The sequence below is a fragment of the Protopterus annectens genome, chromosome 3.part0, assembly GCF_019279795.1.
Source record: "Protopterus annectens isolate FY-2018-M chromosome 3.part0, PAN1.0, whole genome shotgun sequence".
In the NCBI taxonomy this organism is placed as follows: domain Eukaryota; kingdom Metazoa; phylum Chordata; order Ceratodontiformes; family Protopteridae; genus Protopterus; species Protopterus annectens.
In genome coordinates, this window is record NC_056731.1 from 1932793776 (window position 1) to 1932820892 (window position 27117).

Sequence of the window (27117 nt, forward strand, 5' to 3'; positions counted from 1 at the left end):
GATTGTGACCCACCTTTGTTTTCTCATCCTTTATTCAAGCAATTTCTTAGAGGGGCAAAGAATATAAGACCCCCACGAAGAGCTCCTACTCCTGCTTGGGATCTCAATTTTGTGTTGGAGAAACTCACTCTACAACCTTTTGAGCCTGCAGCTACTGCTGAGTTGAAATATTTGTCATGGAAGACTGCTTTTTTGTTGGCCATTACCTCTGCAAGAAGGGTTTCTGAATTGCAGGCCCTTATGGCAGTTGAGCCTTTCTTAATTTTCCACAAGGACAGGGTATCTTTACGTACTAATCCTTCCTTTATGCCTAAAGTGGTTTCTAGTGTGGCTTTAAACCAAACTATTCATTTGCCTACTTTTTATGCAAATCCCCAAACTAAAGGGGAAAAGATTTTGCACACTTTAGATGTTCACAGGCAGTTGCGATATTATTTGGACAGAACTAAAGGGTTCAGACAATCTCAGCAGTTATTAGTTTCTTTTGCTTTGTGCTCTCAGGGCAAGCCCGTGTCAAAACAAACTATTTCTAAGTGGATTGGATTTTGCATTGCTTTCTGTTATTCCCATCATGGCAAAGAGATTCCAGCTGGGATTAGACCTCATTCCACTAGGGCTACTGCCACTTCAACAGCTTTTTGGGGGTGGCTACTAAGGATATTTTGGAGGCAGCCACTTGGAGTTCAGTGCATACCTTCTCTAGGCATTACCACCTTCCATTGTACTCTAAATCCAGGGCTGGTTTTGCCACTGCTGTGTTGCAGGGCATTTTGGCAGCTCCTGCTTCATTATAGTTTAGCCATCCTCCCTTACCTCTGCTTTGGGATTCTACCCAAGTGTTAGGACTGCAGCAATGTGAGATGAAGAACATAGTACAGTTTTGTACCTACCATAAATGTAGATGTTCGAAGATCCACATTGCTGCAGTCCAATTTACCCTCCCTCCTTCCCCTCTGTTGCTTGAGGTGGTTGTGTGGGTTGGGTTATCCATCTGAGGTATATTGCATTTCGTATTTTGCATTTTGTATATATTGTATATATTATACATATTTTTGGTGTTAGGCTAGTTGGTTGTTTAGTTGTGGTCTATGGGTTTTGACCTTTCTTTTTAGGGTCTTCTGACATCTGGGGCAAGAAAAGACTGAGGATATGACGTCGGTCATGCGCATTTGTACCCTGACGTTCTGATGTCAGTCAAATGCGCCTTGACCGACGTCAGCCTTATACTCTGATATTCGGGCCGATCGAGGGACAGCGGACTACCCAAGTGTTAGGACTGCAGCAGTGTGGATCTTCGAACATCTACATTTATGGTAGGTACAAAACTGTACTTTATCCTCCTTCCAGCCCCTTGACTTCTCTTGGCTCTACTTTTCATTCTTGTTTGGTGTATTTGAACTTTCTGGTGTATTTGCTTTTTTTTGGAGGTGTAACATAACATCTGAAGTAGTTAACTTCATTTGTGCATCAACCTATGGGTTATCGGATCCATATCGGATCCGAGCCGGCAGTTTCCAACAGCTGAGATCCGAGCTCCAAGCTCCTCCCCCTACCCATAATCCCCTGTCATCCCTTACTGACCTCAGATCTAGTTTGTCGCGGTTACACCAGCAGCTTGATCTCGAGCTTTCAGGGCCTTTAGAGCGCATAATCTGTGAGAAAATCCTATCTTTTTTTTGATAGCTAAAGTTGTGGGTGCATTGTTTGAGTGTGTGTTTTAGGATAGTTTGTTAAGCTTTTTGTTAGTGTACCCTTTTTGTATTACCCCCCCCCCGTTTCTTGAGCGTTAGGGTGTGTGTGGTTTTGGGGCCTAGTGAGTGTGTTTTTAGTTTACTATGGCAGAGGCCCCCAAAACATTTTTTTCTAAATGTACCGAGTGTGGTCATAAGCTCTCCCCAGTGGATGGCCACACTCGGTGCGTTTTATGCCTTGGGGTTGAACACCTGTCATCCGGCTGCGCTATTTGTGAAACCTTCAACCCCAGGGCTCTCAAGGACCGGAGGTCAAAGCTGATTCCAGCGGGACTTCTGCCCCCAGACTCGGCTCCGTCCTCCGGTCCCCCCGTGGCTCCTGCCGCGGCTGCGGCAGCGCCTTCGGCTACTTCCCTTCCCTTGGCCAGGACTCAACCTCCCTCCTTGGGCCAACAGGATAGCGAAGCTAGACGTGAGAAGTGCAAGGAGATGCATCACATGCGGCGGGCCGAAGCCTCTGCATCAGCCCCGCCAGCCAAGCGGGCTTCTCCCCCCGAGACCTCCGAGCCTTCTCCTTCTCGGCTCCGTTCATCCTGCTTCTCGCCGGGGCCGGAGGAGGAGGAGGCCCGGTCTCCTTCGAGGTCATCGAGGCGGCACTCCCGTCCTGCCTCAGTGGCCTCCTCTAGGTCAACTAGAAGTTTAACTGATGCAGACTTGGACCAGATGATGCGAAGGTTCCTCCAGGCCCAACTGCAGATGGGAGTGCTCCTGTCTCTTCCCCCCCCCCCTCTGGGGGGGAGCTCGATCCCATGTTTTGTCCCGATTGCTTCTTTCCTGACCCACTTCCCGGGTTTGGGGTTTTCGGAGCCGACTAGCGTTGGAGCCGGGGGACTGTCGGCGCCAATAGAGTCGAGTGCTTCGGTGCCGATGGCACCCTCGAGTCTATCGGGTCCCTTTTCTGCGGATTCAAGCTCTCGGAGCCGAGAGCTGAGCTTCAGATCTGAGACGGTTAGTATGCTTTCGGCTCCGTCCAGGTCGGAGAATACTGGGCCCTCGGATCCGATCACCTCGGTGTCTGCTCCAAGGGAGGGTCTGCTCTCTGATCCTAGGGAGAGCAGCTCTCCTTCGGCCTTCGACGTGGTGGAGAGGGCTCTGTCGAGGGACTCCAGGCCCCCCGGCCCTAGCTACGGCCCCACCCTGCACTCCCTCTCAGACGGGCCTGACTTCCATCATCTGGCCCCAGGGACAACCTGCTCTTAAATCCCAGATCGTTCCTTTGTTGGAACAAGATGTGGTTGGTGAGGCCTCCTCAGACAGCCCCCCCGAGGAAGTCCCTCAAAAACGCAAGTGCAAAAGGAGGCACTTGGACTCCCCTGAGTCCTTGACAGAGGACACTGACTTGGAGGAAGGGGAAGGTTCCCCAAGGTCACCCCCTGCAGACGTCTCATTTGGAGACATCATGGAGATGCTCAGGATTAGAGGGGGGGTGGTCTGCCCCAAAGCCTACCTCGGACAAGTCCATGTTTCTGGAGGTGTTTGAAGCAGGCCCATCTACCTCGTGGGTGTCCCCTCCACCCGACCCCCCTGGTAGACCTGATCACTACCAGGGCATGGAAGGAGCCGGACACTGTGGAGCCCGTTCCCAAGAGGCCAGACAGAATTCTTAGCCCCCCACCCCTCGGACAGGTCACATTGGAGTTAAGGGGTCCCCCGTAGATGCCATGTTGGTGGCGGCTGCCACTAAAAGGGAACTAGCCCAGGAGAGTCCCACGGTCCATCCTCCTGACAAGGAGTCTCGGGCGATGCACCGCTTGGGGAAGCGGGTGTTTGTTTCAGCCACCTTCTCTGTAAGGTCGCTAAACTATATGGCACACGTTATACGACTCCAGCGGGACCTTATCAAAGAGTACGCTGGGTCGCCCCCAGAGTCCATGTCGGCAGAGGACAAATAAGTTTACTCTACCCGAATGGCCACTCTCAGATCTATTTCCAATACCTCTATGCGGCTACTATCCCATGCTACGGAGGGAGCCGCTAGAGCTAGTGGAGCGGGCATTGTCCTAAGGTGACAGGCGTGGCTCCGCCACTGTGATTTCGCGGAACCCTTTAAGGCATCATTCGCTAATGCCCCGTTTGATGGTTCTGCCCTCTTTTGCAAGACCGTACGCGACAGCTTGGTCCAGAGCGAGAAAGACGGCAAGACGCTGTCTGCTGTCGGAGTCCGCTCCTCTGCTCCCCAGAGGTCCTTCTCCAAGAACCAAAAGGGACAGAAGAAGATGTGGTTCTGGTAGTCTCAGCAGTCCCGTTTCGCTCAGGACCCCCCGTCCTTCAGGGGCAGAGGAGGACAGGGTGGACTCCGCCCTAGAGGCAGAGGGGGCCCGAAAAACTTTGGGTCCAGAGAACCTTTTTCTGATCGGCTCACGCAGCAACCCTGAGGGGGTTACCCGACTGCTCCACTCTGGAGGCAGTCGGGGGGCGTTTCTCGAAGCACCTAGCAGCTTGGGAGTCCATCACAACAGACCGCTGGGTGCTTCGGATTATATCCAGAGGCTACAAGATTCCGTTTCTCCATCCCCCTCTCAGATCCAGATCCTTCTTTGATGTCCCACCCGATCAGAGGGAGGCCGCAGCTGCAGAAATTCAGTGGCTGCTAGAAAAGGGAGCGATCCAGCACGCCCCCCCAGACCAGTACGGATCAGGCTTTTACTCCAGGTTCTTCTTGGTGCCAAAAAAGACGGAGGAATTAAGACCAATCCTCGACCTTTCTCTCTTGAACCTGGCGGTAACCAAAGAAAAGTTCCGGATGGTCACCCTTCAGTCCATTCTCCCCCTCTTGCAGGAGAACGACTGGATGTGCTCCATAGACCTCAAGGACATGTACTACGACATCTTGATGGACAGACGGTCCAGGAGGATTCTCCGCTTCAGGCTAGGAGCCAGCCATTACCAATTCAGGTTCCTCCCCTTTGGTCTCACCACAGCTCCCAGGGTGTTCACCAAGGTTGTTAACTGTGGTAGCGGCCCACCTGAGAATCCAGGGAATACAAGTCTTTCCATACCTGGACGACTGGCTCCTGACCGCCCCCACAAGGCATCTACTCTGCATGGGCAGGAATTATTTTCTTCACCTAGCTCCCCGGCTGGGGATCACAATCAATGTGGGAAAATCTTCCCTTCTTCCGACTCGGGTCATAGATTTCATAGGAGCCAGGTTGAACACAAATCAGCTTATAGCCTTCTTGACTCCGGACCGGCTGCAGTCTTTAAAACTTCATGTGCAGGCCATTCTTCATTGCCCAGCCCCTCCAGCGGAATTGGTCCTGAGGGCCTTAGGCTCGATGGCGGCAACCATCAACCTTTTGCCCATGGCGCGCCTAAATATGAGAATCCTGCAATGGACCCTCCAAGTCCAGTGGTCCTTCCTTCATTACCCCCTGAGCCATCCTGTTCCTCTCAGCAGGGTTTGCAGGAGAGCCCTCTTGTGGTGCTTCCATTCTCCGGACCTCCAGAATGGGTGTCCCTTTTCTATGTCCCCTCCCTTAACCACTGTGACCACGGACGCCTCTCACCTCGGGTGGGGGGGCATTGTTTGGGCAGGACCGTCCAAGGCACGTGGAACCATGTGGAGACCTCACTGCATATCAGTGTCCTAGAGATGAGGGCTGTGCTGTTAGTGTTGCAAGCACTACAGAGCCTTCTTCCCGTCGGGACAGTTGCCATCCAGACGGACAACATGTTGGTCATCTGGTATATCAACAAACAAGGAGGAACCAGGTCCTATCCACTTTGTCAAGAGGCCATGAGAGTGTGGGAATGGGCGATTTCCACCAACCGTTTTCTCATAGCGACGCACATTCCGGGATGGTCCAACATCCTAGCAGACAGATTGAGTCGCACCATCCTCTCGCCGTATGAGTGGTCTCTGAATCTCAAAGTAGCGAAGCAGATTTTCTCCAAATGGGGTCAACCTCGTTGCGATCTTTTTGCTTCTTCCTCAAACACAAAGTGCAACGACTACTTCGCTCTAATTCCCCCATCCAGGGAATCTCCAAGAGACGCTCTGGTGCATGTTTGGCCACCCGGTCTACTTTATGCTTACCCTCCACTTCCCCTGATGCTGATGTTTCTGCAGAAAGCCAGACGGTTGGGGAGCAGAATAATCCTCATAGCCCCATTCTGGCCTCATCAGGCATGGTTCTCATATGTATGGTCTCATCTGGTGAATCCTCCCTGGATTCTAGATCCCATTCCGGATCTGATTTCTCACCCATTGGGCCTGCCGGCCCCGAACCTGAACAACCTCAAGCTCATGGCTTGGTTGATCCAGTTCCACTGTTAGCTAGGACTCCCGGTATCTCTTCCCCGGTCCCACTGTTAGCTAGGACTCCCGGTATCTCTTCCCCGGTCAAAGCCATCCTAGTAGCTGCTCACAAGCTGTCTACTAGAAGGATTTATAATAGCAAATGGAAACGTTTTTCTATCTGGGCAGAGCACAAGACCTTAGACCCCTTTACAGCTCCGTTGCCAGCGATATTAGACTTTCTATCGGGGTTATTTGACCAAGGTGCTAGCTCCTCCACAGTCAAAGTATATTTGGCAGCTATCTCTCATTACCATGTTGGATGTGATCTGGGTCTTTTGACCTCGTCCAGATTATGCAAGGCCTTCTTAAAAGGCACCTTCTTACTAAGACCCCAGTGAAGGATGTAGTCCCCCCTTGGGATTTAGCGCTGGTACTCCAGGCTTTAACAATTTCTCCCTTTGAGCCTGCAGTTTCTGTGGATCTCAAATTTTTATCCTGGAAAACAGCTTTTCTTGTTGCCATTACTTTGGCAAGAAGGGTTTCGGAACTTCAAGCCCTTTGCGCCAAGCCACCGTACTTGACTTTCCACAAAGATAGAGTATCCCTCAGGACCAATCCCTCCTTTCTGCCCAAAATTGCGTCCGAATCTAACATCAACCAGTCTATTAACTTACCAGTCTTCTTTCCCAATTATCAGAATAAGGGTGAGTACAAGTTGCATTCCTTAGATGTACAAAGACAGCTACGATTCTATTTACACAGGTCAGCTGGTCATAGGGAATCAGACCAGCTGTTTGTATCCTTTGCTAAACCTAGTCTGGGGAAGCCTGTTTTGAAAGTCACATTGTCCAGATGGATTTCCCAGTGTATTCTTCCAGCTTATGAGAGTTTTGGCCATCCTGCACCTCAGGGAATCCATGCCCATTCTGCCTGGTCTATTTTGACCTCCACTGCTTTTCGTTCTAGAGTATCTTTGGATGACATTTACTCAGCAGCCACGTGGGCTTCATCTCATACCTTTATAAACCACTATAAGTTGGATTTTGTCTCCAGAAGGAGAGTGTCCTTTGGCTCCGCAGTGCTCCGGAACATCCTTCCATGAGGACCTCCCAAGATTCAGGTAGCTGGGGACTCTGTTCCATAGGTTGATGCACAAATTAAGTTAACTACTTCAGATTAAGAAGTTATGTACTCACCATAACGTTCCATGTGAGTAGGTAAACTTCGTTTGTCAGCAACTGTCCCTCCCTCTGTCCCCCTGACCTACTTGGATGTTCATGGTATTCCTGTGTCATGATGGATTGTATCCAGGTTAACCTATAGAGATCTCCTCTTCTATGATATTGCAGATGTTGCTTTTAGGCAAACTCGATCTGAGGTCAGTAAGGGATGGCAGGGGATTATGGATAGGGGGAAGGAGCTTGGAGCTCGGATCTCAGCTGTTGGAAACTGCCGGCTTGGATCCGATATGGATCCGATAACCCATAGGTTGCTGACAAATTAAGTTTACCTACTCAGATGGAATGTTATGGTGAGTACATAACTTCTTAATATAATTGCTTCACATTATGAGGGCACCTGACATCTTAGGCAAGAAAAACTGATGTACCCCTGACGACCTGACGTCATGGAAGAAGAGACCGCATCCGACGCAGGAATCCAAGACTCTGGTATTTTGGCCAGCTGAGGGCTACCTGCAGGCAGATAACCCAAATGTAATGACTGCAACAGTGAATACACTCAAACATCTACATTTATGGTAAGTGTACACAACTGTACTTTTTGTGTTACCTTACATTTCCTGAAAAGATAGGAAGACTGAAACTTAAATGGCTATCATTATTTAGTGAATTCAATTCTCACTGATTGCTAGCAAACTACAAATTTTAAAAGGAACAAACATTCTGTAAAACTTTGGGAAGTTGAGAACTATGGACTTAACTCCTTGAATTACAAATGGTGGTGGTATGGGTAGAGAAGTTAGGCTGTTGCTCCTTGTACCACCTGGGGCATTTTACACGCACACACTTTCATTCATTCACTGCTTCACACACACACACACACACACACACACACACACACACACACACACACACTTTCATTCATTCATTGCTTAACACATGCATACACTTTCATTTATTTATTGCTTAACACACAGATTTTCATTCATTTATTGCTTAACACACACACTTTCATTCATTCATTGCTAAACAGAATCAAATTAATTTAGGAGCCAATTAATGCTGCTGTTTCTCTCACCCACACACTAGAGCTGCCTTCAAAAAGTAAAAAGACCGGGAATCAGACTGCCGTTTCATTGCAACACTTGGAATCAGACTGCCGTTCCACACGCACAACTGTTTCATTAATAGAAAAAAATTGCTTTACAGAATAATGCAGGAACAAGTTAATGCTGCTGTTTCTCACCCACCCAACAGTTTCATTGCTAAGCAGAATCAAATTAGCACAGGCGCGAGTTAATGCTGCTGTTTCTCTCACCCACACACCAGAGTTGCTTTTGAAAAGTAAAATGACCCGGGAATCAGACTCCCATTTCATTGCTACACTTGGAATCTGACTGCTGCCCTTTCATTAACAGAAAGAATGCCCGTTTCATTCATTGTCATTGCTTATAAACATGACTGCTGTTTCTCTCACCCATACACCAGAGCTTCGAAAAGTAAAAAGACTGGTAAACACACATTTCATTGCTTAACGGAAACAAATTAATGCAGGAGCGGTGATTGGATCAGACTGCCGTTTGTTTCTCTCGCACACTGAAATGAATATAGCCAGTTACACAGTTTATTTTTTGCCTTACTTGGAGCTGGAGGAGGAAAGATGTACTGCCTGAATAACATACAAGTTAAATTAAAATCACGAATGGCTCTGCACGTGATGATGACAAGAACAACACCGAGTCCATTGAGAAGAGATGAGAGTAGACTACTTATTCTGCTGCTACCTTCTAACTAATGACAAGTATGCAATCTATTTAAATTAAAACAAAAAAGGACTGTCGGTCTTGTGTGCGCTTTCGCTCAGATACCAGCTGTTCAGGCTTCCTTTTCTCTCTGACTGGTCTTGTGTGTGTCCGCCCCTCTCTCTTTATTCCCTATCCTTAAACTATTGCAGCATGCGAGAGCAGCGAGACGTGAGTGACGAGTCCAGGCTGTCCAGTACGTGCTGTATCAGTATAGTAAATGTAAACAATGAAACAGTAAAAAAAATCTCACTACTTAGCCCAGCAGCCTACCTCAGACAAATTCTAAGAGGCTGGCAGGCTGCTCACGAAGCTGACGTTGCCACACACGCCTCTGCGTGTGATTACGTCAGTTCAAAAAAAAAAGGCAGAAAAAAATTTTTAAAAATGAAAAGCCGGGAAGTTCGGAAATTAAGGGGTGCCACTCTGGAATCGTGACACCCTATTATTTGGACCTCAAAACCAGTAAAAAACGAGAAATTTGGAACGGTTTAGAGAGTGTGTGTCTGTGTGTGTGTGTGTCTCTGTGTGTGTGTGTGTGTCTGTGTGTGTGTGTGTGTCTGTGTGTGTGTGTGTGTCTCTGTGTGTGTGTGTGTGTGTGTGTGTGTCTCTGTGTCTGTGTGTGTGTCTGTTTGTGTGTCCTGAGCAATCCGTATGACATGTAGAGGTTGCATTTAGACAATGTATTTACTCTACTTATTCCATTTTACATCAAAACTGTATGGCTGGTTGGGTAGTATCTGTGTTAAGTTACCAAACTACATGCAGCAAATAGTAAAATGGAACAATATAGTAGATGAAGCTGCTTAACAGCATTCATGTGCTATTGAATTACTTCTCAAACTGACTACTAGTCTGAACAATTAGAGGTAAAAATCGCATCATCATATTTGGAAAATTAGAAAATACTATTTTCAGCCCTTTCTTATTTGTCTGCCTAAGACGTTGTCCTGTTCGATTCTCAGCTAGAGCGTCTTCTGTGTGGAGACATATGTGAATGGGGTGTACCTTCGTTGAAGGTTGTGCGTCAGGGCTGGCAACTCGGTACGTAAAAATCAACTGCCAATCATTAGCGGACCGGAGTTCCACTGTGGCGACCCCTAACCGGGAAAAGCTGAAAGACACAAACATATACACATGAATGTAGATATAGGGTCTATATTATATGAATGAATTTTCATAATTTCGAATGCTCTAAAGAGCGAAAATGCCAGACCTCGAAGTGCTTCTTGTGGGGTCGCAGTAAAATGAAGTTCAGAATATTTGCCCTTTCCTCACTGTAGCGCGATCTTGGAGTTGGTATATATATTTAGCGGGGGTCATGGGGGACATAAGTTCGAGGTCCGGCATTTTCACTCTTCAGAGCGTTTGATATTATGAACATTCGTTCATATAATATAGACCCTAGATATAGGGATAAGTTTACCCGTGTTACTGATAAGATCTTATCTTTATTGGAAGTATATATTCCAAAGATGGAGCATGTAAGTCATGAAGGAGCTGTCTGACTATAAATATAGCAGTGAGCTATATATTTGCCTCACCTCAACACCTTAAGGCATAAGCTTGACTTTCATCATGTAAGACAGCAGTTCCCGACCAGGGGTATATGAAAAAAAATTAATAACCGTGGAAAAGTGTATTTTTAATATCAAAATAATCCCTTGTTTTCTCTTTTTGTTATTTTGGCTCCGCCACGAATGGATAATTGTAGTTTAATGTCCGTTTTAGGCTTCTTGTCTGTTTAGACTTGGGAGTCACATTGACATATTAGATTTGCATGTGTTTTTCATGTTTAACTCAATGAGCAGCAAACTGACTTTTTCATAGCTGCTCTGCACTCGCATTTTAGGAAAATCCTTTTATGTGAATCTATTGCAAGCCTCAGAAAATTTCTCCTGGTGCAATCTTTTCCTTTACTCAAGGGTACTTTCCCTTCAAAGGACTCATACATTGACATATTTGCTCTATTTTACACTTCTACAGTAATAAGACTATATGTTTATACACAAAAAATAGGAAATAAGATCCAAGTAAAGAGCAAAGGGAGAGTGATTTGTTATGGGTAGACCTACCCTACCACTCCACTGTCACTTGCGGATGGCTCACCAAACTAAGCCAGCTTTACAACCTCATTGGCCTCGTGTATTAATCTATACATTGTCTGTTGCTGGGCCCATTGAACAGTGACAAGTGAGTTTTTTCTGATCTTCGTAACATATGGTAATTTTTATTATTATTTAAATTTAATATTTAAATTAATTTCTTAATTAATTTATTATTAGATATGGATAAGTGGCTAAAACCTGGTACAAGAAAAGAGCTGAGGCATGATATGGAAAGTGATCAGTCACCAAGTACTTCTGAAGGCACCTCTAATATTTTGGTGCAAAACACTAACCAGGCACACTCCTTAGTTTGTCAAAAAGGTAAAAAGAGAAAATATTGTGATGAATACATGAAATATGGATTTTCATATGTGGGAGATGAAGACTGCCCTAAACCCAGTGTGTGGTATGTGTGGTGTCAAATTGCAGTCTAAAACCTTCATACTTCTACGACATTTAGAAACAAAACATGCCAATTATAAAAACAAGGAATGTAGTTTTTTTCAAACGCTTAATGGAAAGTAACAAAAGATTGAATTTGACATTGTACTTCCTGTCAGCTAACAAAGATTACAAAAATGCAGTTGAAGCTAGTTACCGTATTAGTTTTTGTATCGCTAAATGTGGCAAAATCATACTATAGCTGAGAATCTAATATCTCCTTGTATAAAAGATGCCATTTGATGTATGCTTGGAGACGAACATGTGCAGAAAATGAACACTATCCCTCTGTCAAACAATACAATATCTTGAAGAATAAATAGAATTAAAAATAGTGAACATTTCACTATTCAAGTTTATGAAATCCCAAATGTTGCTAATTTTACTATTTTGTCTGTTGTGAGGTATTTGAAAGATAAAGTTGAAGAAAACCTTTTCCTTTGACATCCTGTGTCAGAATGCACAAGAGGTGAGGATATATCTAATGTTATTAATTGTTGTTTCAAAGAAAAGGAAATGAATTGGTCTAATTGTTGTGGATTGTGTACTGATGGTGCCAAGTCTATGTTAAGTATTTACTGTGGTCTTTGTGGCCTTGTCATGAAGGTAGCTCCTAATACAAATTGGAGCCACTGCTGCATCCACAGACAGTCTGGCATGTAAGAACCTCTCCCTGGTAAATTAAAACTCATTTTGGATGAAGCTGTGAAAGTGATGAATTTTATAAAGTCAGTCTACAAACTCAAGAATTTTCAAAGCTCTGTGTGAAGAGATGATGAGTCATCATTCTACTCTGCTCTTTTGTACAGAAGTAAGGTGGCTTTCTCGTGGTAAAGTACTTACCTGGCTGTTTGAACTGAAGTCCAGGTGTTTTTTTTTTTTTGAAGACCATCCTTTCCTCTTTGCTTTCAAGTTACGTGACTGTAATTGGCTTCAGGTGCTTGCGTATTTTTCAGATATTTTTTTTTAAAATATAAACAAATTAAATTTGACACTTCAGAATAGTTCAATAACTATCTTCAGTGTCTCAGACAAAACTGAATCTGTGATTTAAAAAATAGATTTTTGGAGGTCATGTCTTGAAAATGGCCAACCGGAGGTATTTGAAACCGCATAATTTTTTATCTGAAAACAAGCTTTGTCTCTCCTGGGAAATAAGTGAGAAAATAATTGAACACTTGAAAGGGCAAAAAATGGATTTTGAGAAGTACTTCCCCAAACCTGAAGAAGAAAATTATTGGATTTCAAGTCCTTTTGAGGAACAGTACGTCCAGGCAGTTTAATTATCAGTAAAGGAAAAAGAGAAGTTGATTGTACTTTCAGCTGATACTACTTTAAATGCCAAATTCAAAGGACAATTTCTTAACTTTTGGGCAAACATCAGCAGAGAATACGAGCAGCTTTCTGACAAGGCCCTTAAGTTTCTGTTGTCGTTTACAAGTACGGAACTGGCAGAGAGCTTTCTCTTTTATCTTTATTAAAAACAAATATCGTAATAAGCTGAATGCAGTCCCACATTTATGATTACACCTTGCATTAGTAGAAACAGATTTAAAAAAAAAAACTGTGTGCCTCAAAACAAGCACAAGGATCGCATGAATATATGTTTAAGTTAAAGTTGTTTAATTATTTGTTTGTGTAATTTGAAATGTTTAATAAGTTTGAAATGTTTTATTTTATGATAACTTTGCAACTTAATTATATTTATCTTTTGAGTTTTGGAAATGAAAAAAAGCATATATATATATATATATATATATATATATATATATATATATATATAGTAAGAACTGAACTTCGTGACAATAAAAGCATTCAAAAAAATAGTAAATCACACCAACAACTCTTGTAGAACTTTAGCGCTTTCGTCTTATTTATTATCAAGACTTCTTTAGAAAGAGATGTTTCATAAGTATGAGCAACCATTTTCACTTCCTTTATATACATTAGTTCTAGCAGGCCATGCACCCAAAACAGCAAATGCAGAACGGACTGAACAAAAAGGACTGGGTGTCAAGTTTCCCCCTTCCAATTTCCACCGATATGTTTGGAATCAGAGGGGTCCTCACCAACAATTGGGACATCTTGGAAGGCGAAAAAGGTCTGACAGAGTTAGTTGGGACATCCCCAAACTTCTGTTTCAAATGAACCTCTTCTTTTGGTGGTGCGTTCGAGAGGAATAAAAGCCCATCCCCACAGAGCGAAGTATCGACAGAACCTGGAATGTCTGACTGTGGCAAGTGTGTTGCCTGTGTACACATACGAAAAAACAACAACGTCACCTTCCCGCACTGCAACAGAACTGTCAGTCTACATGACCACTATGACTGCAACACAAAAAATGTAGTCTACTGTGCTTTCTGCGAACACTGTGGGAATTTCTATATCAGCAAAACTAACAGGAAGCTGAGTAGCCGTATTAAAGAACACACTGCAGCAATACACAAACAGGACAGTTTGAATGCCTTGGCTAAACACAGTGCTATTTGCCCAAACTTCACAGGATTCAAATTCACAGTGCTGGAAAAAATAACAGATTTTGTAGGGGACATGGACACATTCCTGCAAGTCCGGGAATTAAAATGGCAGATAGAACTGAGAGCTGATGTCTATCCAGGTCTCAACGAGACACTGAACATTAAATGTGCACTTAAATGGTATAGAGATTGAAATGTGATAGGGTTTGAAGAACTGTGCAAGAGGGTTTGAAGAATTGTGCAAGTAGATTTAATGTGTTTATGGATTTACAACTGTGCAAGTGAATATAATGTGTTTCCTCTCTCTCTCTGACCTTTGACTCCCCCATACCCCCTACACACATGCTCCCAATCACCAGGCTAGCCCCCACTGACCGCACCAACTATACCCCCCGGTCTCACTATTTCACGCAGCCATTCAAGGGGTGATACCATCCAAACCAGCCCACAGCTGGTACCATCCGCACTGACAGTCTTCTGGGACACTCTATCATTCATATGCTCCTTGTCATGGGCGGCTCCCTACCAGCCCCCCCTCAAGTCCACACCGCATTCCTCCCACTCCCCCATCAGGTGGCATACCCACACATTACTCTACACACACACCGATACCAAAGCATAGTAGGACTCTCTACCTTACTCCTCCATCTTCCTCCGTTCTCTTCTTTACTTACCTTTGGAGGCAAAGACTCATAAGTAATGTGTTTATATTAGAATCATCACAGCATGACTGTCATCCTTCCCGGTCCCCCCCCCTTTTTTTTTTTGCGCACACAGTCCCTTTTTGCACACAATCCCCTTTTTTGCACACGATCCCTTTTTGCACACAATCCCTTTTAGTATGCACACGGCACCACAAGGCTATTACTGTCTCACTAATTTACCTTATGTAACTGCGATTGTAATGTTAATGAAAATGCACACAGCACCCTGCTTGTTCACACTTTACTATTGGAAAGGAACTGTTGTTAATTTAAATGGCCTGCTAGAACTAATGTATATAAAGGAAGTGAAAATGGTTGCTCAATACTTATAAAACATGTCTTTTTGAAGAAGTCTTGATAATAAATAAGACGAAAGCGCTAAAGTTCTACAAGAGTTGTTGGTGTGATTTACTATTTTTTTGAATGCTTTTATTGTCACGAAGTTCAGTTCTTAGTTAAAATTTCTTCTCTTCATTCAATTTTTTTGAGTGCGGTTAATTTTAGTTATTTATATATATATATATATATATATATATATATATATATATATATATATATATATATATATATATATATATATATATATATACCCACACACACACATATGCGCGCACTTTTTATTCACTTTATTAGATTTTTTTATTATTTATTTAAAATTACTACACATATGTTGGATATAAAAGCAGCTATATAAATTACAAAAGTATGAAGGGTACAATTTAGGGAAATGTCCTCCCAAGGGGTGAGTAAGTCAAAGGATGGGAAGCACTGACGTTAAGACCTTGTGCTTTTTCACTGCCTTTTAAATGCCATTAGTCTTTTAAGGCTTTTAAACTGAGTGCCATGCCTGCTTTAGACTATAGTTTAATGTGGAAAGGAGCTTTTATGGAATTGTGAGGCAGGGGGGGGGGTGTATCTGCAGCAGTTAGTGTAGGTGTACATGGACTATTTTTATTCAGTAATACATGTTGCTCAGGGTTTTTCAGGTTTCACTTATTGCCTGGTAATGTGACCTTCTGAGTGTAAATGATGAGGCTTTGTTACATTTCTCTTTTAAGTCAGGTATTGTCTTATTGAATCTATTAGTCCAGGTGACATATTTTGCACATGATTTCTGACATTTTGACTTTCTGGGTATGAATGGGAAGTGTCTTGTTTCCTTTCTGTCCTATCTAAGGAGTCCTGATACCATAGGTTCATAGGTTTATACTAGGCTATCTGCCCTAAGGCATTTATAAGCCTAGCCCAAGTCTTTTAGTCTAGGTGGCAGGGTCCACAGCTGAGTTCAGGAGTCAGAACCATCCAGTTATGAGCCAGGAGTGACTTAATGTCTTCTTTTCCTCGGGAAGAGTCCTGTTAGTGGCTCTTTTACTCATATGATGGGGTCTACTGGCACAGTGGCTGCCTTTGTGCGAATGATAAGCGCTTGGTGTCTTTATCTCAGTACTCATGAATCCTGTTAATGCTAATGCTCCAAGTAGCCTTTCTGTACCTTACCAACATACAAATATGACAAGAGACACAGGTAATTAAAAATTAGATTTAACTTTTAAAGGAGGCAATCAGTTGGGATGAGTTTTACTACAAGGTATTCTGAACATGGACTGATGGTTTTGATTTTTATGCAGATAGGTTTCCCTCCTCCTTACAAGTTTGCACTCTCCAGTTTAGCATTTATTTTGAAGACTTCCAGTCCAGTATCATAGAAGTTGACCAAGTTTGCTGATCACTGCAAACTGCACTGTACTAAACAGCTCCAGCAAGGGCTGGAATATGCACATACCTGGTGTACTGAAAATGGTCTCAAGTTAAATGCAAAAAAGTGCATCATTGTAGCATTCTGTAAAAAAGCTGTTCCTCCTCATATGTTTTTAAGTTGTTCTCCTCTTCATACAGACATGGTCATAAGCAACCTGGGTGCTTCTATAGGCAACTCTCTCTCTCTCTCTCATTTAATCATTATGTTTACACTATAGTCAGGAAGTCTTTCCAGCTGGCCCAGTTAATTTCCAAGGAAATGTCTTCCAGATCCAAAGAAGTCATCTTACCACTGTACTCTTTCCTTATCAGACTGTTTGTTGAATACATTGTTTCCTTTGGTATGTACAAATCCAAGCATATTGCTCAACTGTAAAGGCCCCAAAGATTTCTAACCAAGAAAGTTAAAGGTCTTAAGTCCTTCATCTGTCCTGATATACTAGCAGAACTCTTCTTGTACTCAGTAGCCTAATAGCTGCTCCACATTTTCCTGTGGCTTGCTTCCTGAGCTTTTAAAGACCTGATCCTGTTTGACTTCCTATTTATTTTCAAAACTAGTGGCTCTACAAACACTTATACTAGAAACCTAACTTTACACTGACAAATAAACAAGACTCGTTTGAAGGAATAGATTCCTAACTCCTTGTATTCCCAACCTATGGAATAAATTATCACTACAGGTCAAGGGAAGTACTACTTTGTCTGCCTTTAAGGCTAATCTTAGTGTTTGGCTGGATAGACACAAATTTATGCCAGGCTTATCATGTATGGCCCTGCTTGGTTTGGGAGGTGAGCACTATTACGTGCTCATAAAGAGTACTTCAGCACCACCTTGTAAAGTGTTTTTGCCTGTTGCATTCTACCATGCACCTCAAATCTTGCAGTACAAATGATTTTTAGCAATGTATTTAAAGGTCCTGCTATTAGATGCAGCTGTGTTTCTTGTAAGTTACAGTTAATGTTTTGTTTGTGCTTCTTCAGTTCAGATAAAGTGGCATTTATATTTTTACCAGGTGGAACACTACTGTTCAGACATTGGTAGCTTCTTTTGAAGCTTATGAGGATCTGATGAAGAAATCTCAGGAAGGGAAAGAGTTCTATGCAGATCTAGAAAGCAAAGTAAGCTGTCTACTGGAGAAAGCCAAATCTGTTTGTCAAGCCAGAGAGGAGGAGAGGCAGCAAATCTTGGAAAGGTAGGTTTTCATGATGGAAGTTGTGCTGTATGAACTTTAGAGTAATAGTTCAGATTAGGCTGCTGTGACTCACTCTTCAGTTGTGAAGATGTCATTCACTCTGATGATTGGTCTCAGATTTGCAGTTTATCTGGACATTTATTATAAAATAGTTAAGTATTTATATTTATTTGTAGTCCTTGAATTCCATTAGGAACTTTGCTGTTTTATTTTTCCAGTTCCAGGTTGATTCTGAGAAACCTAAAACTGTCTTAACTGGCATTACTTCTCTTTTTTTTCTGTTGTCATTTAAACATTCCAGAAATTGGATTTTTGTGTCACAGGTTTACTTGTGCAGCTCTAAAGTAATATTTCTCCCATGACTCTCTTCACTTATTTATTAAATGTAGGCTGTCGATGAACTTTGTTCTGATAGATATTTCACTTTTGTCGTACATCAGTTAGTTGGAAGTGTATGGAGCCACACAAGGAGATTTGCATTGCCTTGCTTGATTTGTACTAGAGGATGATCTGCCCCACTGCAGATCCAACATAAGCTGATCCAAAGTGCACCACACTGTTTACGAATGCTGCCCTTCACACTGTGTAAACTGGACTTGTATGAGCTTGCTACAGTCTTATGTATGGGGAAACCTAAATCTAACAAAGCCCACTTTTGTATCTTAAGGGACACTCAGAAAAAAACTTGGCTCCTGTGTGTGTCTCAAGGTAGCTGTCAAAGCACAGCACCTGTTGTGCAGGTAAGACTAGTTTTCTGTCTACCACCATTGAGTGCCATGGCTGTTGTGCGGCATTTTTGGCAGCTTATTCTGGGTTTGCAGTGGGGCAGATCATCATCTACTATAAATCAAGCAAAGTAATGTAGTGTAGTGGGAGTTTCTTTGTATATTGTTTAACGCATTTCTTTGTAGTCTAGTGCTGCCTTCAGCTACCAGTCACCATGGTCTCCATCACTGTATTTGGAGTTTTGTATCCCTGGTAGTTTATTTGTACCCCCCATCCCTTTTTACTGTCTCTATCAAGCTGCTTAGAATTTCCACCTCAATCCATCTGTCTCCAGGTTTTACCATGGTCATTGTGTAGCTTTTGGGGTTAGCTTCATGGTTTAGATCTCAGTTCTGATTTCAGGTTACTTTCTTTATTCAGTGTACATATTTTTACCATCTCTACATGGATGTTCTGTAGCTACTCCAGTTTTCATCCCCCTCCAAAAACTTGCTGGTTGATTGGCACCTGTAAAGTGTCCGCATTTTTTTAATTTATATTGCATTAAGGTCTAGGTTATGACTGAAAAACCCCACAAAGGATCAGTTCATTTACCTGGATTACAAGTAGATAATTCATCCTAAAAGTTGAGGATTTTATTTTAGACTTAATTTTTCAGATGTCTTAATTTTGTCCAAGGACTGAAATTTGACATTTTGTCATTCAGAAATTTTCTGTAACTCGTATCCTTCAGTTGTTGCATTTGGCATGGGAGATGTAAGCTATTAGCTGGTAGTGAGAAAGCATTAGTGTGTCTGTACATATTTAATGCAGTCCATTATGAAATTAGTAACATGGACATCATTGCTACATCTTACCTAGTGCACTGCTCAAAATTTAGATAATGTATATTTTTTTTATATGTGATTTAATCTTTCTCATTCTTTTTTGTTTAGTTTGTATTTTAATGTTAAATGTTTATAAATTATTACAGTAAGACCTCTTGTAACCAGAGCAGCAGTTTTAGCACTTGTGTGTGTTTTTTTTTCTTTTGTTCTGACATTGCTCATGTTCTTAGTATTTCATATGTTTTAAACACCTTTATTATATTTTGACATTCTAAACAGTGACATGGATACACATACATTAGTAAAAAAACAGACCATCGTAACATTTTGGCACAAAAAGTAAAAAAAAAAAAAAAAAAAACAACTTAAAAGAGCGAACCACAAACTTTGAAACACAGAAAACTGCCTGGACCCAGAAGACAAGAATGGAAACCGAACTTAAAACCACTTGTCAAACTTTATTTTACCAGTTAAGCTCTTCGTTCCTTGTTTAGTGGAACTTCATCAGAACTAAATATTTAAAAAACGCCACTAATTTATATGATTAGGACACCAATTACAAAACACATCACATGACTGTATATTTACGCATGTTGCTTAAAATGATACACTCAGAGTATAAAACATTTCATAAAACCTTGTAAAGACATGATGAATCACTTATGTTACTTAACTTCATAATGTCTTATTTTTAAAATGCAACACAAAAAACAGGATTAATTTAACCCAGGATGTACTGTGGCATTTAATCTAATCTGCCTCTGTAATTCCTAAACATTGAGGTGTTCATTTGTAATTTTACCCTGAGGCTCCTTTTTAAGGTAATCAAGAACAAAAAAAAAAACTGTGGGTTGAATTCTCTGAAATATGTTTAAACAAAGCACTAGTTGGTTTTCCCTTTTCACTGTCTAAAAACTGCTCGTAAATGTTGTCCCTCAGCCTCCTAGAGGTTTTTCCAACATAAAACAGGGACAATGTTGACACTGAGCTATATGTACCACATTCTTTGAAGTGCAATTAAAATGAGCCTTAGCCATATATTTTACATCATGAATAAAAATGTTGTCACCCACTAAAATATGTTTGCGCTGTGGACAGGCTCCACATTTGTAGGTACCCGTTTTACCTGAAGTCCCTCTATTAGTCCTCACATTTTCCAACAAATATTTGAAGGTTTTGTCTTTTACACACACACACACACACACACACACACACACACACACACACACACACACACACACACACTCACACTCACACTCACACTCACACTCACACTCACTCTCTCTCTCTCTCACACACACACACACACACATTTTGATCCTAACTTATCCAGAAGATTCAACTCACTTAAAAATAGCCTCCAGTTCTTGTTAATACTTTCAGTGATAGCTGGAGTATCAAAACTCTTAAGTAGAGATGAAGGAAGTCCTGTTCCCCTTATTTTGATCACAGGGGAACTCCAAGGCTACACTAAGATTATTTAAAATAGGGGAAACATCCCCAATTCTCCCTTAGTAACTACTTCCATTCTAATGTCCATTAAAAATTCTTCAGGGTATCCCTTAGCTAAAAACATGTCCATTAACTTACCACATTCTAAAATAAACATATCATTGTCAGATGACATTCTGGCTAAGCGAACCAGATGGCCCTTGACTACTGATTTCTTTTGATGTTGGGGATGTTTTAAACAACATGTGTTAATATATAGTCATGTGATGTGTTCTGTAATTGGTAATTGCTGTCCTAATCACATAAATTACTGGTGGTTTTTAAATATTTAGTTCTGATGAAATTCCAGTAAACAAGGAGTGAAAGAGCTTAACTGGTAAAATAAATTTGACAAGTGGTTTTGCTTTCGGTTTCCATTCCTGTCTTCTGGGTCCAGGTGGTTTTCCATATTATGGCACAGTTTCAATCTGTTCTTCAGATGTGATAAAAATGTATACTATTTAATAGCTGTTCCAAACAACTTGAATATACTTTTTGCTTATTTATATTAATTTCTAGATTGTTTTGCTTAGCAAAAAAAATATCCACTCTTTATATCTTGTAAGTTTGTATACTGAAACCATTTACATATGCTACCTGACTACAACATATGTTTGTAGTTTTTGGTACATACCACCCTCTCGCATTTATCTTTTTTAGTAAGACAGTAGTATCAGTAATGATAGATATGCTAGAAACCACCCTTATCTGAATTCTTAGTCTTGTGTAATTGTGCCTGGCAATGGATTATAGCTGATTTTGACTTTTAGCAACTTGCCAACTGGACACCTATTACCTGATATGGTCATATGCCAAAATGAAGTTACTTCCATAAAGAAGTTCACTTTGTGCTACCAGATATTGCAGTGAGTAAAGGGGATGAAATTGCTGTTTAAAATCAACCCATTTACCTTGTAGATTTTGTAGGATAAAAAGAGCTTCTATAGAGGATTGTCTTTTAAACTCAAACTGATATTTTGCCCTGTTTTCTAGTTTAGTGTCTGATTTTCCTTAATATATTGATTAATCTTTAATGATCTCTCAAGCAGAAAATTTGGCCTGTAATTTTCTGGTGTTATTCTGATTCATAGGTTTATAGGTAGGTACTAGGCTATCGGCCCTAGGACCAATACAAGCCTAGCCAAAAAAATGTACCCTGGCTTTCGCCACCCAAGAAAATAATTTTCCTGTGCCCCTGTCGAGCAGAGCCACAGAAGTGATCCCCGGGGTGAATTTCCCATTTCCCATCCAATCATCAAGATTTTTCTTGGAGTGCTAATAAGGAGCTCTGTTTGACATAGATAGGTAGTCTGTTCCAGAGTATGGGAAGTCTCTGGGACAGGAATCTATCCCTCCAGCATGTTCTGTTTATTGTGGTGACAAGGTTAAGGTCCCTAGAGCGTGTAGCTCGGAGGGATTGGGATTTCTGTAAGTGGAGCATGTCCAACAGCTCTGGGTTTGACATAGCTTTGTCTCTTAGGCAAAGATCGCCCCTGAGTAGGCGATATGCGATGGAGTAAAGCTGTAGTTTTTTGAGATGGTCTGCATAGGGCATCTGTTTGAGGCCAGTAATCCTCTTTGTGAGGTATTTCTGTGGTCTTTCCAGTTGTAGATGTCTTGTGAGGTACATACCTAAAGGGGCGTTGTACTCTATAATGGGTCTAATGAGTGATGTATAGAGGGGAACAATGACCTCTTTTTTTCTGGATGAGAATCCTTTTGTGATGAGATGAGCCACGTAGAAGGATTTCCTGACCACTGTGGCGATGTGATTATCAAAGGAGAGACTACTGTCCACCTGTGTCCCAAGGTCTCTTATCACATTTTCGGCATTAAGTAGACTACCAGCTATGTGGTAGTTCATGGGTACAGAGTTTTTACCATAGGGGATGACAATACACTTTTTGGCATTGAGCTTCAGGTCATGGCCTTGACACCAGGTATCTGTCTCAGTTAGACCCTTTTGTAGTTTGTCCACATCGTTAGGAGTTTCGATTATGGCTCCTAGTTTGCAGTCATCTGCAGACTTTGTTAGCCAAAGACCTTCTGTGTTGGCCTGCATTTCAGAGAAGTAGATACCAAACAGGAGAGGACCCAGGACTGAACCCTGTGGTACTCCACTTGTCACTGGTCTGATGTTGGATTTGGAATCCGCTACTTTCACAGTGTGGATTCTGTCCGTGAGCCAGCTGGCAACCCATCTTGTGACATAGGGATTTATACCTAGTTTAGTGAGCTTATCTATAATTCCAGAGTGGGGGGTGGTGTTGAAAGCCTTGGCGAGATCTAGATAAGCTGTGTGAACCATTTTACCCTTATCTATGGCTTTGGTGACTGCTTCAAAGAAGTCAGTCAGGTTTAGGAGACATGATCTGCCTTTTACAAATCCAAACTGAGTAGGGTCCAGAGTTTGGAGATTACCAATGTCTTTGTTTATGAGTTCCACGATGATACGTTACATGGCCTTGCAGACCAGGCTCGTCAGGCTAATCGGACGGTAGTTCCCGGGGTCCGTCGTGGCTCCCCCTTTGTGGAGTGGGATAACTGTCACTGTGCGCCATTCAGTGGGTACAAAGCCTGAGGTGAGGCTATGATTGAACATGGTACTTAGGTAGGGTGTCAGTTCATTCTGTAGTTCGTGTAGAATGCAGCCTGGGATATTGTCAGGTCCCATGGATGCTGTGTTCTTGGCTTTGGAGAGTGTGTTTTTTTACCTGTGCAGCAGTGATTATAGGAACTTTGCATTCTTTCGGTATAGAGATGGGCCCTCTAGGGGGTGAGAGGGGGGTAAAGTTAGCACTGAACCTATCTGCTAGGATGTTGGCAATATCAGTTGGTTCTGTATATTTAGTGCCATTATGCTGTAACTCAGAGCAGATCTGAGTGTTGCCATTTAGATTCTTGACATAGCTATAGAATGCTTTGTGGTTGTCTTTAGAGTCCGTGGCAATTTTGTTTTCGTAACTAGCTTTGGAGGATTTTATGAGGGATCTCAGCTACTTACTGAGGTTGACCAGTCATGGGATTTTACTCTTTTTTGCAACAGTTTCTTTCTTCTGTTGTAGAGTTTGTTTATGGCAGAGGACCACCAGATTGGCTTCCTTTTTTTGGAGGATAACATCTTGGTTCTATTAGGATAGCATGATCCATGCACTCGTGTAAGTGCTTATAAAGTGCATTTGTGTAGGATTCGGCAGTTATACCTCTATTGTCCGTCTGCATGGGTGTCATGAAGTTTGCCACTTCTGTCTTAAGAAGTGTGAAGTTGGCTTTTGAGAAGTTTTTTACGATGGTTTCCCTATTTGGGGCTGGGGGTGGGATGTGAATGTCTAGGCTGATTAGCTTGTGGTCGGATCTGACCAACGAGGAATTGACCTCTGGTGTGGAACACCGGTTTCCCATGTTGGTAATGACCAGATGTCCTTCATGGATGCATCTGCAGTCATAGCAACTGGGTTGTCCTGTCGTCAGGCAGCCCTTCGGTCGGCCGGATTCCAAAGTCTGGGTCCGGCTTCGGCTGATGTCGCACTTCACCCGACGTCATCTCTGCTGGTCTTCGGGTATAAAGGCATCAGCCGACGCCATTTTCCTCAGTCTTTCTTGCCGCGTGGCGCCCGGGGCAGAGGCTGTTCGCAAGTGCCGGTCGGTCAGATCCAGAGATTACTACTACCGAATACTACGAAGACTTCTAAAAGCTAAGTACCCCGTTGGGGACTCTCTCTTGCCTCAGCCGATGTCAGAAAAAGTCAATAACTGTTTAACTTGTGGGAAACAAATACCTCATAAAGATTTCCACTCTTACTGTTTGCCTTGTTTAGGCCCAGACCACGACGTAGCAGCCTGTTCGGCCTGTGCTTCCTTCAACCGACGAACGCTTAGGCGTCGGTCGGAGTTTGCTGAACAGTTTTTCGGCTCAGATTTTGCGTACATTATGTCGTCGGATCCTCCGACTACCCAAATTGTTAAAAAACGCAAAGAAAAAGACCGACACTCGCGGTCCGCGGTTTCGGCCGAAACCACGGTTAAGCAAACCGCGAGTGTCTCTGTTTCGGCCGAAACCGAGAAAACTGATCAAAATACAGCCGAATCAATGACTACTACTGAGGTTTCTGCCACTTTACTTGAAACAGCCTCAGTAATTATACCTACAACTGTGGTTACTAGTGACTTATCAGACACCATCCCTTTGGATGTCTCTACCCCAGCACGTGGTGCTGCTAGGCCTCCTGCAGCCATGTCTATTAAGGCCTTTGCCAGGGCTAAAGCAGCCAAATCTACTACATCAGTGCCTGTTAAACCCCCCTCAACCAGGCCCACTTCTAGTTCACAAATGCTTACTCTGGCACAAGATTTAATATCCTTAATTAGGGGATCTCAATCTCACCCAGACAGGGCCTCTCAACCCCCAGAAAAGAGACCTAGAGCAGAGCCCCCCGAGCCTGTCTCCTCTGATGATTCTGCGGATGACTCAGATATTACAGACCAGCCAGAGGCTCCTTTTTCCAATTATGAAGACTCCGATGCTGAAGAATCCATTCCAGCTGCCTCTCCACCAGAGGAATTCTCCTTTGGGGAAACCTTACATGCCATGAGAGAACAATTCCAATGGCAACAACAGGATTTCTCAGATTCCAGAAAAAGACTTAGGACTTTTCTGCACTTACCACAACATAGGCCCTTAGCTATACCTCCTGTCCTTTCTGTTGTGGACGATGCATTTAATGATGTCTGCACTGCACCTGATTCCTTACCTCCAGCCCCTGCCAAACCAGATAGATTTTACAGGGTGCCAGACACTCATCACCACCTATACAAGGCCCCACTGGCAGACCCCGAAACCATATCCCAGGGGCCTAAGGCAGTAGTCTCGACCACAGCAAAAATCCTATTCCTTCTGAAAGGGAATCCAGATCTTTAGACAGATGGGGCAAAAAAGTTTACACCTCTGCTACTCTCTCAGCTAGAGCTTTAAACTGTCAGTTTCACATGATACAATACCAAGAGTTTATGCTTGATCAGTTAACTAAAAGCTATCCTCTGATGACTCTATAGATAAGAAATATGTATTAGAAATGGTAAATAACATACAACAGGTTAGTAACCATTCTTTAAAATGTGGCTATGATGCACTGGAGGCTTCATTTAGATCAGCCATGACTGGCACAGTGATAAGAAGACATGCATGGTTGAAGGAACAGGCCTTACCGGATCATGTTAAAGCTAAGTTATTAGATGCTCCTATGGATAAGGCCAGTTTGTTTGGTACACCTGCCCAGCAGGTAATGAAGAAAATGGAAGAAAAGGCAAAATCTGTACAAACGGTGAAATATTTCTTACAGGTTCAGCCCCCAAGGTTTAGCAGGAACTGGCCTGCCAAAAATTGGTCCTTTCCTGACTCCACAAGATCCCAAAGGGGCAGGAATAGACGTTCCAGAGGCAGAAATCAATCCAGAGGGGGTGCCTACAGAGGACGACAGTGGCAAGGTAATAACAGAGGCACAGACACAGCCACTAGCACTGCAACAGGACAATCACAATGACTTGACTCTAACTCCGCCTACCAGGGAACAAATAGCAGCACCATTAGGCGGAAAATTAGCCTTATTTTCGAAAAATTGGTACTATGTCACAAAAGCCAAGTGGATTTTGCAAACCATAGACCAAGGTTACCGGTTCCACTTCCACACTTTACCAGTCAAAAGAGGAATGCCAAACCTGCCTCCAAATCAAAAAATAGAAGCTCTACAGCAGATAATGCAATTAACAAAGATGAGAGCTGTGGAAAGAGTACCAATAACAGAACAAGGCAAAGGATTCTACTCCAGACTATTCTTAGTTCCAAGAAAAGAAAAAAGTTGGAGACCTATTCTCGACCTGTCCATCTTAAACACATACATCATTGTCCCAAAATTCAAAATGCTGACCCTACAGCAACTTCTTCCCATGCTGGGCAAGGAGTGTTGGCTGGTAACTCTAGATCTCAAGGAGGCATACCTGCATGTCCCCATTCGACCAAATTGCAGAAGATACCTCAGATTTCTTGCAGGATCAGAGCATTATCAATTCTCAGCATTGCCCTTTGGCTTATCTACTGCCCAGAGTATTCACAAAATGCCTGGCATCAGTAATCGCCCACTGCAGACTACAGGGAATCCAAATTTATCCATACCTGGACGACTGCCTGCTACAAGCGGACAACAAAAGCAAGCTGACAACAGATTTGCAAAGGGTCATTTACTTGCTACAAGCCCTGGGATACACAGTCAATTTTCAAAAGTCAAGACTGATACCATCCCAAACAAGGACATTCTTGGGCGCGGAATTGGACACAGTAAAACAAATGGCATTCCTAACTGCAGAAAAACTAAAAGAACTCCCTCTTTACTTCTTGGCACTAATAAAACAGAACAAGCTA

General features: G+C 42.7%; 1 protein-coding gene across 1 annotated transcript in view; it reads left to right on the plus strand.

Moving 5' to 3' along the window:
* The window catches only part of PTPN23 (protein tyrosine phosphatase non-receptor type 23), a 1983393-nt gene that overhangs the window by 1492682 nt on the left and 463594 nt on the right, over positions 1–27117 (plus strand). Inside the window, exon 19 of the mRNA XM_044066015.1 lies at positions 17479–17658. Within this exon, the coding sequence (XP_043921950.1) occupies positions 17479–17658 (180 nt within the window). The remainder of the gene's footprint in view (positions 1–17478; positions 17659–27117) is intronic.